This window comes from Varroa jacobsoni, unplaced genomic scaffold (assembly GCF_002532875.2).
Source record: "Varroa jacobsoni isolate VJ856 unplaced genomic scaffold, vjacob_1.0 scaffold_794, whole genome shotgun sequence".
NCBI lineage: Eukaryota > Metazoa > Arthropoda > Arachnida > Mesostigmata > Varroidae > Varroa > Varroa jacobsoni.
Window position 1 is genome coordinate 122,925 of NW_019213696.1, and position 17,514 is coordinate 140,438.

Here is a 17,514-nt window from a genome sequence, read left to right on the forward strand (position 1 = left end):
CATATTTGATTATTTTATTAAATAGCTCGAACAACTTATCACCACTATGGAACAAAATAGGTTTTCTTACAACTCGTTGAACGTATCGATAGAAATCCCATAGTGGTTTTGAAGCTAATCTCGCAGTATATTCATATGTCTGAAAGAAGAAGCTTTAGAAAGGTAACGTAAATGTTCACCTAACAGAAAACACAGAATTTTTATTAAATTCTACCAACAAGTTCATTTATTAATAATGTATTACTCTCTACGACCTTCCCCCATCTCTCAACGAATTTATTTGTTCCGTCTTACAAAAAACGCTCACCTCTGCTATTGAACTCTTTCAGCCATTTTTCCAGAATTTCTTCATTGTAAAAGGTGTTGCTGCTTATTTCACTTGTGAGTGATCAGGAAACGTTGAAGTAAGGCTGCGAAAGAACCTTTGATTCCAGCCCTTGCAGGGTGACGTCAACAACCCTTGCCGTGTGGTCTGGCATTGACGTAGCGAAAAATGACCACGCACTGTCATTAGATAGCATTGTTTTCTTAATAAATTTAGGCGAAATATAGATATTATTATTTTTTTTATTACTATTGATCGTCTTGTTTTTCAGAAATATTTAGCAGTGCTTAAGATTCTTCCAGTCTTATTGAATACAGATCATAGTCTTCTTGAGGTAAAAATCTGGCTTAACTCTCACGCATATCTTCCGGATTTATTCATCCTTTTCTTTGCTTCATATTGATGTGAAGACAGAACTTTTTATCACGCGTAATCGTTCCGTCCAGCACACCTGCCAGAATGGTTACGTACTGCCCGGCTTTCAGTTTCAAGACGTCGCTATTGAACTTGGCAAGTCATCCTTGAGTAGTCCTCTTAAACATGAAGTACATGTCACACACGGCACAAATATCCCGGGCAGCTTCAGCAACCTTGTGAACTCGGTAAAAGGCGGAATAGACCAGATGTCGTGGGCGCATTTTTTCCTTAATCAGGAACATTACTCCTCAAAACCTAAACTCGACAAAAAATATTGTCCAACGTACAATGAAATTATAACGGACTTACAAACAAGAAACGGCGCTCTCGGGTTTATCCACTTCGAAGTGGAGAGGTAATAACCAAAAAAACATTTGAAACAGCGCCATTCTTTTATCGTATGACCTGATAGCTGTAGTTGCAACAGACAGAGAATCTTATGACATATCAACAGCTAAGAGTCATAGAGTAGTGAGCGGTTGCCTGAGTGATCCCAATCAGTTGAGTACTAACTAATGGGTTAGGTTTCAAAAACAATGTGAACGGCATGCCACACAATATGCATCGCCTCGGAATCGCTGCTGCAAGTAGCAGTAGTATAATATAGTGATGCCTGTGACCCACACAACTCTGCCAGATACGACAAGGTGATACCTTAAAGTGTAGGGCATGGTTTCTGCCGTTCTGAGAGTGCAGAGTCACGTCATCCTTATGGCACTTCAGTCTGTCCACGTGATCAAAAAGCTAGTAGGTTTGTTTGTTAATTTCGTTTACCCCTTGAACGACGTCATGTTATACTCAAACTTCACAGGTGGTGCGAAACGCTACCGTTTTAGACAACCTACTGCTTTCAGTTAGAAACACGGCAGTAGTTGCAGATCTGGTAAAACAATGCAAAGAGTAAAAAAATAGCCACTAAATGGCAGTTGACAGGGCGAAAATGATCGGAGAACCTACGCCGACATTGCTAATAGCTGTTTAGAAATTAGCAAGCGAAAAATTAGGAAAAGCAAAATGTTTTCTTCCAACGACTGTTTATACAGTAGAGAAGAGGCATGCAGTATTTGTGCTCGGTTCCCCGCAAGCCAGCAATGCCTGGCCTACAGCGATAAGTGTCCGCTATCAGAGTTATACACCTTTACCTTAAGGTCATACATTTATTATTGAAGGAACATGTACATATATACGAGAAACAGGCGACTGCATGATGGTCACCTGAATACTTGTAAAAACACTAGCACATCGTTAATGTGCTATTAGTAAACTAGTGACTACCTACGTGTGACATGTGCAAATGACAATTCCTTTCGACACATCTCAATCTGTTTCGATTTGTGCAATAGGAAACAAGACAGCAAGGATACATTTGCTAGCTTTTCTATATACGTATTACCTCCAATGAAGACAAACCGTAATGATGTACCCCTACAAAATTTATCATTTATATGTACTTTTCGTAATTTTATAAAAAACGAAAATTCGACCATCCAACACCTTGGAGACTTAGAGCTGCTGTTTACAGATTGCATTTCGGTACTTTCCGTTGGCACTCTCTCAAATCCAAGGTCTTTTAGATCCTTGTGACGGTTCTGTGGCCTTACATCCGTCAGAAAATTAGATATTACCAATTCAAGTTTGTTTTTCCTTTGGTGCTGCCAACCCTGCGCATCGAATTTTATTGAAGACGAGTATATCTGGTGTGTAAAATTGTGTTGAATCTAGAATATAAGCCGCTCTGTTTTATCCCCCTAAAGTCATGATTCAGGGATGTTTATATTTAACCTACGCCTAGCAACTTCTCTTGCTCTCAACAGTATTGTGCCTTTTCCATATGAAACAGCAATTCAACCGATCGCTCAATCATCAATTCAAAAAAATAGCGGACATAAGAGCTAGCCACAGCTTATGGAACCACTCTAATCTACATATGTTTATTTTGTATTTATATGTCTATGCGTACGCACATATTAAATAAATGCCAACAGCGCACGTCCAGCAGGTAATGGGAAAAAGTAAATAGTAATAACAACTGATGCAGGCCGTGAGTTATACGTTAGAAAAACCCAACCCCAGTTGGATTTTAACTAAAAGAGGATCTCGTTACTTCACAAAAAAAGATAAACAGTACCTCGAAATAGTTAACCACTATACAAAGTGGACGCCTGTCAATAATTGAATGACTCGGAGTCGGCATAATAATAATAATGATAATAAAATGAAATCTTAGAGATAACTGAGATAAATTAAGTCAACCACACATCAGAAGATTCTTCATGGTAAATACATCTGCGCAAAAGATCACTTATAAATAAAAAAAAAAAAAAATGTAGGCGAACACTTTAAAAAGCAACAAAAATGTCGCATCGGGCAGTCGCTCACTCAGCTTTATGAAAACACAAGCTATCTGTTTAGTGGATAACTTTTCGAAAATGCGCCGTTATATGAACTGTCTTCGCGCACACGCAGGTGAATAATATGAATAATAGGAGCCATAATAAAGGTCTAAATTCCATGTTCACATATAATAGGTAGGTCAGTAATTGTTAAAAATCTTTGCTATAACGTTGATTTTGTAGATCTCCTATCATTGCTTTTCTCAATATATATATATCCATACCTAATCAGCCATTTCGTTATCACTTCCAATATTTTCGCCTGAAATTCACCACAAAGAAATTCAAATCATTATTCCATGATATACGTTTTATACTGTTGAGACACGAAAATATAAAAAGTTATCGCTTACCGTTTCCATGAAGATGCCTAAAGAGTGACTTACTCAATAGGGTTGACTATCTGGTGGGGAGCAACGTCAAGATGACGCCAACAAATCTATTCATGAATCATCTTTATCACAAGCTTTGTACATTTAAGATTTCACATAAATGCACCATCAAGAAGGTGGTCTCCCTAGGTTTTCATTATGGCACTAATTCGCTTCACCTAGTTTTTTCGCGCACATGTAGCCCTATCTTCAAAATCGCTCTATTTTTTCTCCACCTTTTTATTACCATCCATGTAGAGTACATTGCTTTTAAAATACACTTCTTATATAAGAAAGCTATATCACATAATCCAGGGGCCGCTCGACGTTATTTCTAAGTGTTGACTCTCCCGCTGAAACATATACCGTTCTAACTGTTGCCACCAATTTAGAGTAAACAGAAGACCTGAGATTCTCACCTCGTAGGGAACAGAGTTAACAATTTCGACGAAGAGAAAATGGACCAATGACGCCTCGGGGCTATGTGCCGCGCCAGCCAATGTAAACCACTGTTAGTGCATTGTGCGGAAATTTCCGCTCCTCGACAGACGACAACTTTATTTGTTCACTCACTTCTTTAGGTGAAAATGTCCTCATCGCTGAATACAATTTCTTATAAAATTTACTGGCTTTTTCTTTCAGTCTAATCTATCCAATGTTCGGCCATCCAGTTTTATATTGTCTTCAAAAATGAGTGAAGTTAATAATTTCATTGACAAAGCTAAGGAAGTTCTATATAATAGATGTTGTCTTTAAGTAAAATCTTAACTGCACAGTGTTCAAAGAAGAAAAAGATTTATAAAAATTCATTTTGTCAGCAAACGTTTTTTGTTGGCATCATTTCGAGTTGCTTCGAAGTGGGTGGCCATCTTTGTAACTACAATAAAATAATACAACATAAAATTCTTCAAGAATTTTCAGCCAGGATGCGAATGATATTGGGTTAAATAAGTACAACAGTTTATCGTTGTACGCTCACTTTGGCTGGCAATCACCCGATAACTATTAACATAATCACAGTATAAATCAAGATTGCAACAATCGTAAGGAAAACTACACAACGCAGATTCTGTTTTTCTGTACATATTGTGTACAACGTATCCAACGCAATTTTTCCTTTTTGGGCGTCTAATGATCTTTTTTAGAGATGTATCTCCAATTCATTATTATAGTTATTTGTTCGAATTGAGAAAACGAAATATTGAGCAAAGACTTACCGCTCACATCTGCGGTACTGACATCCGCTCTGCCTATACTGCCGCTGCTACCGTCTATCGAAATATTCGGTTCAGAAGGTATCCCACATGATGTATCCGGACCCCAGAGTCGCAGGGTTCCATCATCAGATGCAGACACAAGCAACTGCGGAAAGTGAGGGTTCCATGCAACGCTATTCACCGTCCGTATGTGACCACTTAAGACTTCGACTGGCGTTTCTTTCGATCGGTTGAATATGTACACCTTGTGGTCTATGGATGAATACGTAAATAAACACAAAAGAATCGCACAGCGATAGGAAACAGAGAGCAGTGAGTAGTACATCCCTAAATAAATAGCATAGGATCCAATAGATCAAAACAATAAAGTCAATCTCTTTAATCAATTTAACTCCGAGTCCGATCCTGTTCGTCAGCAGAGAGTACTTCAGCAGTAAAAACTGACACAGTATTATACAAAATTAGCAACGTAATGAAGAAGTTAGAATCCATACCTTCGCTACCCGATGCAATGAAATTGTCTCCGATACCACCAAAACAGGACTGAATTGTATAGTGACCTTGCACGACGCCCCGGAAACGCTTCACCAGTGTCTTGGTTTCAATATCCCAAAGATGCAGGCCCTGTCCGTTTAAGTTGAGCACTATCTGTTTTCCTGCCTTATCGACCGCGAACGACATGACCGCGCAACTTTCCGATATACTATTCGATAACCAAATATATGTCTTCATATATTAGATGATGATTATGCGATTTTTTCTCTTCCAGGCATACTGGGGGAACTCTACCAAACGAACTCTAGCTCTAGTATGTATGTACATATATATATATATATATAAACTGGTGCGGCGAATCGAGCAGTCGAATTGGTGTGAACTTACAAGTGCTCCTCGCGCATATCATCTGTGTAGTATTTGCGTATTCTTTTATGACTATCGGCAGCAAGTACAGTTTTGCCGTCGTCAAGGCAGCGCATATAGACAATTCGGACGCCTTCCCAGGAATCCACAACAGTCCCGTCAAGATCACAGTAATAGAACTGCCCTCGAGCACCGCCTACTAAAAATGTAAATGTATTACTTCCTCGGATCGGGGTTTGCCAACCACACGCCGTCAAACTATCATCCGCAGAATACGAATGCTTCTGGCGGAGACGACCACTCTAGAAGTAAACGAGAAAAGAACAGTTAGATCTATTGTTAACTATTAAGTTTACTAGTTAGTCAATAATGACGGATCACCTATTACATTTATGTGGATAATATCAGCTTATACGAAAAACTTGTTATCTCATTCAAACGTTGCTAGAAAATTAAGTCCAATAAGGCTCTACCCAAAACAAATTCAAGTTCATTTAAAAATGCATCTGATTTTGGACTCATCACTGTCTATATACGCTACAGAAAATACTTACATTGAAAAATCCTCAACAAGGAAAGGCTGATCATTTTAAATCCAAACCGGTTAGGGCTATTGTCCACTTAAATTGGAACAATTACATTAACGCCATCCTTTTGCGTGTAAAAGAGAATAATATCGATAAGTACCGTAGATATTTTTTATCAGCTTCTAGTCAGTGGAAAAAGATGTGGGTATTATAGTACGTTCTCAACTTACGAGGGTGTCCCACATCCAGATATCGGAAGAATCTTCAGTACCGCAGACGAGCAATAAGCTATCATCTGGACTCCACGAGATACAGGTGATTCCATAAGTATGACCTTCAAGAGTGTAACGGACCTTCAATTGCAGTGTTTCGGGATCTAAATCCCAGAGAATAACTGTTGAATCCTTTGAACCCGTTGCCAGACGCAGTCCACTGTGGCTCCACACACATACCCAAACCTCATCCGCATGCTCCGACAGAATCTAAAAGCCAAGTTGGCCAATAAACCAACAATTCGCAAAATCATAAATTTCGCTTCGTGAAATCACACTATGGTCAAATTGAAAGTCTTTTCGTGGAACTTGATAAGTGTATAGCCTCTGTTACTACTGGTTACTCGAATATGCATTGCCAACGTTTTACAGGCCTAGGTCGACCTTAAAGTTCTATTATATATAAATTCCCTACGTCAGTGGTTATACTTTTGAAAAAGTACAAACTAGGTTTAGAGACACTCTATCGATTGGTATTATTACCAATTTCGAAGGTGGAACTAGAGAGTTCCAAGTATTTCTTGTAAGTTACTGGTATGCTATTTACCTGTGTGGTAGTGCACGGGAAGTTCCTTCGATCGCAAACGTGATCGGTGAGAAGAGATACATCTGGCATCAACTCTTCTTCGCCAGCTACGTTGTCCGGCCCCAAATAATGTAAAGGACACCGGTCAAGCTGATAATACTGCGCCTAAACGAGATAGATAGAAGGATTTTCAGCTTGCTTCATATTAGTGACATATATATGAAAGTAACTGGACGATTAAACAAGTAATTATAATAAACTACGAAGCACCCGGAATGTACGTTTCACAATGCATTCTAGTAAAGACCCCTTCCAGTTGACAAAATAGAATAGAATGTGCGAAAAAATGGCTTTTCGTCGTCAATAATGTAACGTAATTAAGTCTCAAAAATGAGTAGCCCAGCATTTGAATTCTGCGCTTTCCTTGAGTTTTCTCAGATTCACCAATCTCTACTAGTAGCTATCATGTTATGTTCAAGTTCGATTTGGGCTAATAGTAGCTTCGAGAATATAACATCTATCAGTCAGTTGTTGGTACCTTGGCAAGGAGATTCCGTAATCTTTTCGGAGGCAGCATTATTGATGCAGGAAGGAATTTTTGTAAACGTTCCACTAAAGTCAGACGTGTTTCCCCCACATCTATTCGAAATGTGTCCAATACAGGATTTGAATCGGTGATCATCAGGTATCTGTAAGCCAGGTTATATCGCCATTCAGAGAAGTCCGCTGGTCACTATTAAAAAGTTGAGGAATACATGTGAAGCAGTAACAAACGATAAAAGGATACGACAAGGCTAACCTAAAAACTTAGAATAGATAGAACAGATCAAAAACTTCAAATTTATTATTTTACGAAAATTTTTATTTTTTTTAAATATATGTTATTGCAGCATTAGACTACGCACAGCCAGTAGAACTATCCTATACTTCAAATTTTGTCTGAAGCTCAAATTCATTTTTACTTTAACTTACCTGGAGAGTTCGTGGACCCGAGAAAAGTTATGTCGGAGCGGACTAATTTGATGTCGAAGGCAATTTAATGCCTCTAGCGGTTTGTTCCGTACGAGAAGTTCGAAAAATTTCTGCTCAAAAATGAGGAAATGCATTTTGATTCTTGCATTTGAACCCAGCAGGCTAGGTTCCAACTCATCAACATCTGCAACAGCGGCTTCCAACTGAAAATTATGTAGCAACGAATGCTGGTTGAAGCTTGGTTAAATGTGAAGCAAAACACCGTCAGACATAACATGTAGAGATAATAATATGATCTATTTCTGTGGACGAAACTCTCTGTAAAATGTAAAAAATTTCACATTTGTTGCGTTGACAGTGCTAATCGTGGCTCATACATTCGAACATTAATTATCATTATTACTTTAATTAATAATGGATACTATTTTTTAATAGACACATCAACTAGAAGCAAAAGTTACCTCGCCATCCATGACATGTCTTTGAAGTTTGCTTGCCAGTGGGTGATCGAGAGTAAGGCCAGATTCCTCGGCAAGAGCGTGCGCTGTTCGCCTAAAAAAGAACAGACCATTGAAAACCATAATATAGAGCTAAAAATATCAGTAAGTAGATACTAGAGTTGATTATAGGTAGTATTGAATCCAGTTTTTGTTTAATATATTAAATCACGTTATTATATGAAATACCGACGATATTTGCACCGTTTCAATAAAACAGTAGACTCGAATGTAAGTGTATAATATGTAAATGCGTTCTAGATTGAATACATTTAAACGAATACGCCTTAAATAACAAAAAGGGTTTGGTGAGTGGAGCTCTCTTAGCGCCATACTAGCCACCACTTTTGTACAACGAATTCTTAGTAACAAACTAAGCATTTTTCTATTGCGCATTTACGCCAAGCATTGTTGATAGTGCAAATGTTTTTAGCTTAAGACATACCGTGACATTGCTGCTTTTAACAGAAACTATTAAACAGATTATGTGCGATTAACGAGTTATCATTAAATACAAAGTACTGGATTTCATTGTGCTTAAACGTTAGCGGTCTGTATGTTGCAGCGGGCGTACGCTTATCCGCTATTCTGGATATAGAAGAGGATATAGAACCAGTTCTTTTTAGAAAAAAAAAAAAGCATGCTCATCACAGCGGAAAACAGTGCGTCGTTTTCGTGCTCTTGGCGAAACTAAAGTATTATCCAACCTCTCAGTGCTGGTCAAATTTCCTTTAGCAAAATTAAAAATATCTTTGAGCCAAACTTAGTTTTTGGGTTTCTTACTGGAGGTTATTATCGGTTTAGTACGTTTTTTTTTGAAAAAAAAATGTGAACCGGAAGATTTACTAGAGGATTTAAGCTCATCAAATGAAAAATCATCAAACCAATTTCGACACACTTAGATTTTAGTGCAGAATTCAACGGACGTTTTGAGAAGCAAAATATCGACTGCCAATTGAGTCGCCCATATGACTTCGGAAGGAATTAGTGCTTAGAGACTTTAGGCACGCTTCGGGCTATTTGAGCCTTCTCGCGTTTTTTTCTAAGCTTTGGCTTGCTATCGATCTAGAATTTTATTTCATTGGAATTTTTTTGCATATATCGTTATTTAAATGACACCTTAGCGAATTTAGGTCTGTCAATAGGTCTCAACGCACAGTTACTATCCAAAAGTTATTTTGTGATTAAAGAAAAAAATATTTTCAAACTGACTTGTGAAAGGTTTAAAATCTCAAGCTGGACCTGTAATCGTACATTAAATGTACATTAAATTAATATGACCGTCAGAAATTACATTTCTATAACAAGCAATATCTGTTTTTCATTAGATATAGTCTTTGAGATAACATTTTAGGTTTAGACGGAACACTATGTGAATCACATATGTTTCTGACATATGAAAGTTTTCTTTTAAATCAAATTAATCTGACATGGAAAAGTAATTGTAGTCTGTGGGCTGAAAAAAGTATCGATTATTGCTAACGAAGAGCATACATTTAATATAACGGAAAAATATAACATGTATTCTTTGAAACTACAAAAAAGCGAGATTTGAAAAAATCTTCTGACGTTTACCAACTTTTTATTAAAGGAAATGGCAAAGCCCTAAAAAAAATAGCGATATAGGTTAATTTTACTACTATATAGATTCATTTACACTGTTACCACAACATTGTTTTTATTTTGTAGAAACGGCGTTCCATATGAATTTTCGTATTCTCCTTATACCTTAGGGGCTTACTTTTCATAACTACTTCTATTTTTTAAACTCTCTCTGTATATCTATATATGTAACCCACTGCTAATCGCAGATTACGAATAAAATTATTTCTTCTATTATAGGTATATCCACGTTTGGTGAAGTAATAGAATTGTAATCCTTCAGCGTGAACAACAAGGAGCTACAAGTTAAACTTCATCACTAATTTAATCAACAATTCTACCACAAGCTTTTTTTGCTTAGAACAAACCTGCATTCGATAAACCATAACAAAATAGATAACTTCTTAGTCTATCGATTCGAATATTTCCACTTTAGATGAATTTTTTTATGATAAGTATTTCGATCGTTTAGATCGTAGTACATACAGTTCAGATCGTAGTAATAAAGCTTCTACCGAAAATCGTATATGAGGAAAACACTACATGTCTAGATGTATCTGGTCACCATATTTTCCTAAGATGTTTTTATCGCGAAGACTAATTGATGCAGGAGTGTTAAAATGCGGTGCAGTATTTTCTGCTTTTTTGAATTGTCGTGACGCCACTTTCCGGCTGGAGAAAAACTCCATGAAACAAATGCTTGCGGATGTCTCGACGGATATATCGCGTATTATATTGATATTCTCTAAAGATCGTAATTATGATAGCATGGATAGAACAGACTAGTTCGTACCCGTATAGCCGCCGCCACCTGACTCAGCATTAAAAAGGATTCAAAAAATGATGGCTTACTCACCACTGATGAGTTAAGGTAAAATCGTTTGGATTTTTTTGTGAAAATTTATGAGCATTCTTAGCGCTCTGGAATAACCATTCCATGATAAAGAATAACGATTTCCTTTGAAGCAGTGATTTCAATTGACAGTCCTCTATAACTTCTTTCTTTTTTTTTGACAGTGTTTGCCAGTGTCGAATATCACCGTTTAATGTCTGAGTATGAAATCTAGCACAGGTCCGAAGATGTGCATTTAAGAACAAAAAATCATCTAAAAGGCTAGTCAATCGCCTCACGCAACTTAAAGTCTCGAGAAAGATCCTTTACACATAATACTATACCCATCCGTTCATAAACGTCCCTTAAAAGCTCTGTAGCCATCAATATAATAATACAAACTTAGCAATATCAGGAAGTGAACCACGTACTGTAGACCAAGCGTTCGTAGATGTTGTCCAATAATCCGAATGATGTCTAGCTCGGACGGGTCTCTCGATGGCAGGTTGAGCGTGACAGATCCTCCATTGCGTCCTGGCGAGTCCCTAGATGTCCCCCCACTTCTATGGTTCCCTTCCATCGACGACACATGACCGTTCGTCGAGTTGCTCGAAGTCGAACTCGAACTACTGTTGTTACTATTGCTTGCACCTGTAGTGGCCCTGCTACTGTTAGTACTATTACTATTTTCCGAGGGGTCGGCACCCCCGCCATTCGCATCAGTCGAACTTAGCTGATTACCGGCGTTCGTCATCGTCATATTGGTTGTTGCTGGCTCGTTATTCGATCCTGTGGTGCCTGACGCTACAGCCGTCGGGATGCCACTATTTCCGTTGCGGTATGACGCATCGCCATCAGCTGATATTGATGACATTGTCGTGACTGCTGTTGCGGCGGCGGAAAGATTTGATGACGAGGATCGACGGCAAGATGAACTACCGGTGTCGGCCGTCACCTCTTCTTCAACTGGGGACGAAGTCGCCGATGACGAACGGACGTCGTCGGGGGCGACGACGCCCCCACGGGGGGCAGGTGTCGCGGGCGTCGTTGCCTCTCCTGTCGTTCTGGTCGTTGTCGCTGTAACACTTGTTGTTGCCTGGCTTCTCCCCCCTGTTTCGGCAGCTGTCGCTGTGGACGCTGACGAAGACGACTCGGCTGGTCCGGACGTGCGGGCTCGCTTAAGTGAGATATCGGGAGGCGATCCCCCGTCCTCGGGCCTCCTGCGTGACGCCACCCTCGGTTCCGGACGTCTCCCCGTGACGCCAGCCAATGTCTCTCCACACCACCACCCCTAAAAAGTAGCACTGCTGCGAATGTCGTGTCTGGGCCAGCCGTTCTCGCACCAACGACCACGACCGCAGCAGCCCAAGTTGTTAATGCCACCGGATCCGCCACTACTGCCCCTGAATGGCGGATGGCTGTACCACGATACTCCGTAGTGAGCGACCAATCTTAGGAATTAGAAGAAAAGCGGACAGCTAAGCACTGTCCTGTTGCTTCTATACGTGCTACTGCTGTTGCTGTTAATGTTGTTAATGCTGCTGGTGCCGTCGCGACTGGCAAAATTTTGTTGATGCTGACGATCACTTGCTGGTCGGATGGTTTAAGTGCACGACGAGATAACGACGGTGCTGCGAGCCACTGAAACACGCACATATATATAAAGAACAAAGCACTGCTGTCAGCAGACATGCACCAATGCTGGGACGAAAGGCCAAGAGCACCTTAGCAGGCACACAAACATTGGTGGCCAGGTGAATGCAAATTAGGACGACAGGACCCGAACTTGACAATTTTATTCACTGAACAACTGTCGTATGTATGCTCCTTACCCAGGGCACACGGACGAGACAGCAAAGAAGCCACCTAGCCAGCCAGTCAGCAAAACCAGCTATACTAAACAACAGCAGCAGCAGCAGTCTTTACGCATTGGTCTTTATATGGCTGTGATCAGAACGACTATGCAATCGTGATTACCACTAACTCGCCACAGTTGCAGGTGGGGAATTCTCAGCTGTCACAGCACGAAACCATGGACGAACAACGAGTGTCAGTTCGATGCGGCCGATTGCTTCGTACGGCTGCTTCGTAACTAGCTGTTAGCATTCAACGGTAGTAAGCTGGTACGCCACTCGGAAACCGACACAATACGCGCGATGCCCGACCGTGGCTTTATCTCTCGAAGTTGTGTTTCTATTACTGAGGATAACGGCAGCAGTAGCAAATCAGCACAGACAACACAGACGACATAAGCTGCAGTCTCTCCATATAGGCGCACAGAGGCAGGCCACCGTTGCTGCGTGCGACGCCTGGATGTTAGATGCCAAATGCTCGATTACCGCCTCGCACAACTCGCCTCATTCATCGTTAGTGGCTAGTGCTGATTAATGGTTAAAACGAGACGAAGACTAACGAACTTCGCACGATCACAGATGAAAGGAAAGAAAGAATACTCTGAGCTTGTTCGTCGTTGGACGGTTGGTCATCCAGAAAGCTCTCCACCAACAGTACCCACACACACAGCAAACAAACACAGGACGAAATAGGCAGCAGCAGAAGGAGCAGTAGCAGCAACAAAGTAGCACAACGCTGTCTCCTCGAACGGCCTTATCAAACAGCTGATTCGTGGTGTTGATGACGTCACGGTGGACGACGGTTGTCTGCTAAGTGGCGAGGACAGTATGCCAGGATTGGTTGCGGAAGACGACAACGGAAATAAACGGAACGGAAGCCCGCGAAAAGCAGCCATTTTGTATCATCGCGTACTTTAGATAGGAAAGGTTTTTGGTCCTTGGCTAACCGTCGACCTGAAGTGCCTCATAGCTTTTGGCTATGAAGTGTCTTTGGACGTTGTTTCGTTGGAAAACATGGACAACATAGTCTACCGTTTTTTTCTGTTCTTCTTTTTTATTTATTTTTTTAAATCTTAGGGTAGTAATTTTGCTACTTTTCTTACCACGTAAAGGGACATGTACATTAGAATGAGACGTTTAACTAAATTGCTTATTATGTATTGCTTGCAGCCCTACGTAGCAATTACAATAACTAGGCTAGATAGATTTATATTAAAAGCAATATTTGTTGTTCTTCAGCATATATAATTAGATCGTCATATTTAGATTAACTTTGTTTTCTTGTAATATATAGTTACTGGGATAACTTAATAGAAAAAAAGCAAATATTTTTGCGTCAAACACTAAATTTGTGTGTAGTTTTACAAAGTAGCAGCTTTTTAACTGTTTGGATTTTCTTGGTTTAATACCTGCCCCATGGCAGGACATCTTTAAGTAAATGATTTTTTGTTAGGTAATGTTAAAAACAATGCATGTTAAGGAAATGCAGTCTATGCGTGAGAATGAATCAACAATAGTTTAATGCTTTTAATATAGACCAAGCTCTGTTTTCAATCAATTATTTAAATACAAAGGATGATCACTCACTCGGGTTTTCCTATTTACGTCAACAACAGCAACTCTTAAAGAAAAACTCCTTAACGTTTATAGACAAGAACATAATTTATCGGTAAACTCTGTCCTGCTGTTATTTTGTTTTTCACCTTTCTAACCGATGACTTGACTATCACATAGCAACACGTAATAACAATGCATATATATATATATATATATATATATATATATATATATATATATATGGTTGTCGGTCTCTATGAAAACAATACGAATCGCACCCAACACATCCATAAATACACGTATGCCATTTTGTTTTCAATGATTGAGACATCTTTAAAGTCAATGTTTAACATGCCGTGGCGTTCTTTCAGCGATTTTCCTTTAACCATATATAGTAACTAAATGTTTGTTTTTTTTTAGAATCTCGTTCAAATTTTGACAGTGAAAACTCACTGAGAAAAAGATCGGCTAGATGGGTAATGTTACAGTAGAAACGGGGCTAAAAGATTCAGCAAAAACTTTCTATTATCAACGAACTACGAGCTGGAACGTTATCGTGGTAAAGAATATATGAGACGTTCCCTCGGAACCCTAGGTTCATCCGTTAGATGCGGTGACACGATCGTTTTGGAACTTTCTAGAAACGCTTTTTTGAAAATACGAGGAAATGTGTTCTACCATACTTTTAACTCCGGGCTCTGTTTACGTCCCTTCATAGCTAAGGTCGAGCAAACGGTGTCGTTCCAAAGCTTGCTGTATTCTTGAAAATAAAGTTCGATTAATCACTTGGTTTTTATTTACAATATTTTTAGGCAATGTAATTTTAGTTAATTCAAATCGTGTATTTATTAGATTCTAGAAATAATTTTTAAAAAATATTTTAGTATAACGCATGCCGCGCCATATTGAAAGAAATATTATATATATATATAAAGTCGTCTGGGGCAATTTAGTAAATTGAGAAACCTAAATAAAATATAGAGTACATAAGGTAGACCAATCGTACTTCAGTACACGTACTGCCCTTTATTATTTACGCATTGCAGCCAGCGCTTTAAAAAATTCTCAAGAGATCTTTACTTGTGATTTGTATTACAATGCGTAATTTATATTAAAGACTTGAAGGTGTGCTTCGTTACGCCCTTTAGCTCCTTTTTGAGAAATGAAACCCACCGGAATCACACGTTCCTAACTATAGGGTCGGATACTGACAAGGTGATATATCTATTTGAAAATTAGGCTATCTTTAAGGTACACAAAACGTATATGTTTTGGACTCTATCCGTAAGAAAAGATTTTTGCTTGTTGTTTTCGTTTTCAGTGTTTTCGTCATAATTTTGTAACACGTATTTCAAAAAGTTTTATATTAAGTCGCCAGGTAGCGCACTGTCGACGCTCTGACTTTTTCAAAAGCTTCCGTGATCACCACAGCTCGTCGTTTCGTCTGGAATCCTGAGGTAGAGGCATCTCAAAACTTCTGTAGCCTTCAACTTTCTTAATTACAATAGCTGGACCGGTAACAAAGTGTTGTTTCACTGGAAGTCTTTTTTTGTTTTTACCAATCTTCGATGGAGACTACAGACTGTTGAGAAACAGGTACATAACTACTGGGCATTGATATTCGGTAATAAATTATATTTACAATAATCAAAGACAACGTTATATAAATTTTATGCTATATATCATTATTGTGTGGGATAATCGATCAGCTTAAAGTCGTAAACAGAAAAAGACGTGAAGCAATTATTTGCTAAATTTGACGCATGGTTTAAATGCTATTTAAATCTTTCGACCTGCCAGCAAGCTCTAGACAAATAAATCGCTGCTAACTCGGACGCGAATCGGGCCTAAAAGCTTTAGCTACGATCGATATGCTGCCTGTCTCCAGCCAACGACGTACCATAGGCGACGAAGCTTACGTTCGATCTAACCTGTAGATGCGGCGGTGAAAAGCTAAATTACGCCAAAATAATGTGCGAGTAGTTCCACGTAGTGGCTCAAATTACTGAAGACCAAAATTTTTGTGGGTGTGAATACTTCAGCACTAACTCAATACCCTAGACGTGAAGGTTCATCTTGGGTGAGGCCTTCAGCGCTTAAAACTGAGACCGGTCAGGTTCGTCAATGGGATTCTTGTTTAATTGTATACTATGAAGGATGAGGTCAAAGCGTCTAAAATTTCGCCGACTTCTTTCGTTACAAACGTATGCGCTGATAGTGGTGCTAGGTTGTGGTCCACAAGGCCACAAGGAACTAAGGCATTGGTTTATTTTGCCGAAGTCAAACAGCGGCTAAAGCAATACAAGAGATTTGTGCCGTGTACAGCGAAGCCGCTATAGCTTTAGAAATCGCTGAAAACTTGTTTGCGAAGTTTAAGGATGACGTCGCGGAATAACATTTTGGTTAGTCTGGTGCCGATAAGAACCTATCGAAGACACTTTTAAAAGAAAATGGCCGGCAAACATTTCATGAATTGTGCGGAAAAATTAACTGTAGTCATATAGGTACTCGCAGGCAATTTAAACTCATGAGATTTACTCAAGAAGTTGAAGCTTGGAAGCCCCACGGTCTAGGTGTGCATCGCATAGAAGAGCATTTTCTCACTGCTTCAACGTCTATTCTAGCATTGGTCAAAGACAAGTTTCTACATAAAAATGCTATCGATGAGGAGAAGTGGCATCACCAGGTAGCTACAGAGTAGTGAAAGAAGAATACCCGCAGGAGATACGCCCGACCTGAGAATTCAACTAAATCCGCATCTTTAGAAGACTATGATTTGCGTTGTGTAAAATTGGGAGATGCGTGAGAAGAACAAGATGGTCAATAAGGATTTGCATATGGCCCTATTGCATAAATATTGAGATTGTTGATGCGAGAAGGCCCGATCGACGAAACCTGGCTAGGAGAATTCCTGAACGCCAAACATGAAAATAAAAACAAATAAATAAATTGACAGATGGTGAAAAATCTTAGGGCACGTAAAAAAATAATTTCTTACTAAAATTCGAGTAAATCACGACATTCTTTGTTAGGAGGAACACGGAACTACAAATGTTCCAACCAAATATGTATATGTGCATATATATTTCAAAAATATCAGCGTGGCACACGACATATTCCATGTATTAACGATCGTCCGAGTCACTTTGTTAAATATGTTACACGCTGTGTAACTGGATTGCCTGCGCATCTGGTTCACTACATACGAAAAAAAAACAAATAATTTTTTTGTAAATCAATCTTATATACACAGTCTTTATTTTTCGTTCAGGTTTGCATTGTTTCATATATA

At 39.2% G+C, this 17,514-nt stretch overlaps 1 protein-coding gene across 2 annotated transcripts; it reads right to left on the bottom strand.

Moving 5' to 3' along the window:
- Positions 1-197: 197 nt before the first annotated feature.
- Positions 198-13,382, bottom strand: LOC111263854 (WD repeat-containing protein 26). Of its 2 annotated transcripts, XM_086969825.1 has the most exons (11): positions 11,244-13,382; positions 8,343-8,433; positions 7,882-8,084; positions 7,448-7,598; positions 6,931-7,074; positions 6,342-6,593; positions 5,606-5,886; positions 5,218-5,426; positions 4,724-4,975; positions 3,360-3,397; positions 198-997 (listed from the first exon to the last, which is right to left on the bottom strand). In XM_086969825.1, the coding sequence occupies exons 1-10, from the start codon at positions 11,684-11,686 to the stop codon at positions 3,360-3,362; spliced, it is 2,064 nt and encodes a 687-aa protein (XP_086825951.1). In that variant the 5' UTR covers positions 11,687-13,382; the 3' UTR covers positions 198-997. The 2 variants fall into 2 exon arrangements, with proteins under 2 accessions (XP_086825951.1, XP_022695009.1); XM_022839274.2 differs by having other exon boundaries at positions 198-3,397; positions 11,244-13,373.
- Positions 13,383-17,514: the final 4,132 nt, after the last annotated feature.

Coding starts and splice junctions, on each gene's coding strand:
- LOC111263854 (XM_086969825.1), bottom strand. CDS start 11,686: ATGTCATCAATATCAGCTGATGGCGATGCGTCATACCGCAACGGAAAT. Junction 8,434..11,243: donor CTACGAACGCTTGGTCTACA/GTACGTGGTTCA, acceptor GTTCTTTTTTAG/GCGAACAGCGCACGCTCTTG. Junction 8,085..8,342: donor GACATGTCATGGATGGCGAG/GTAACTTTTGCT, acceptor CATAATTTTCAG/TTGGAAGCCGCTGTTGCAGA.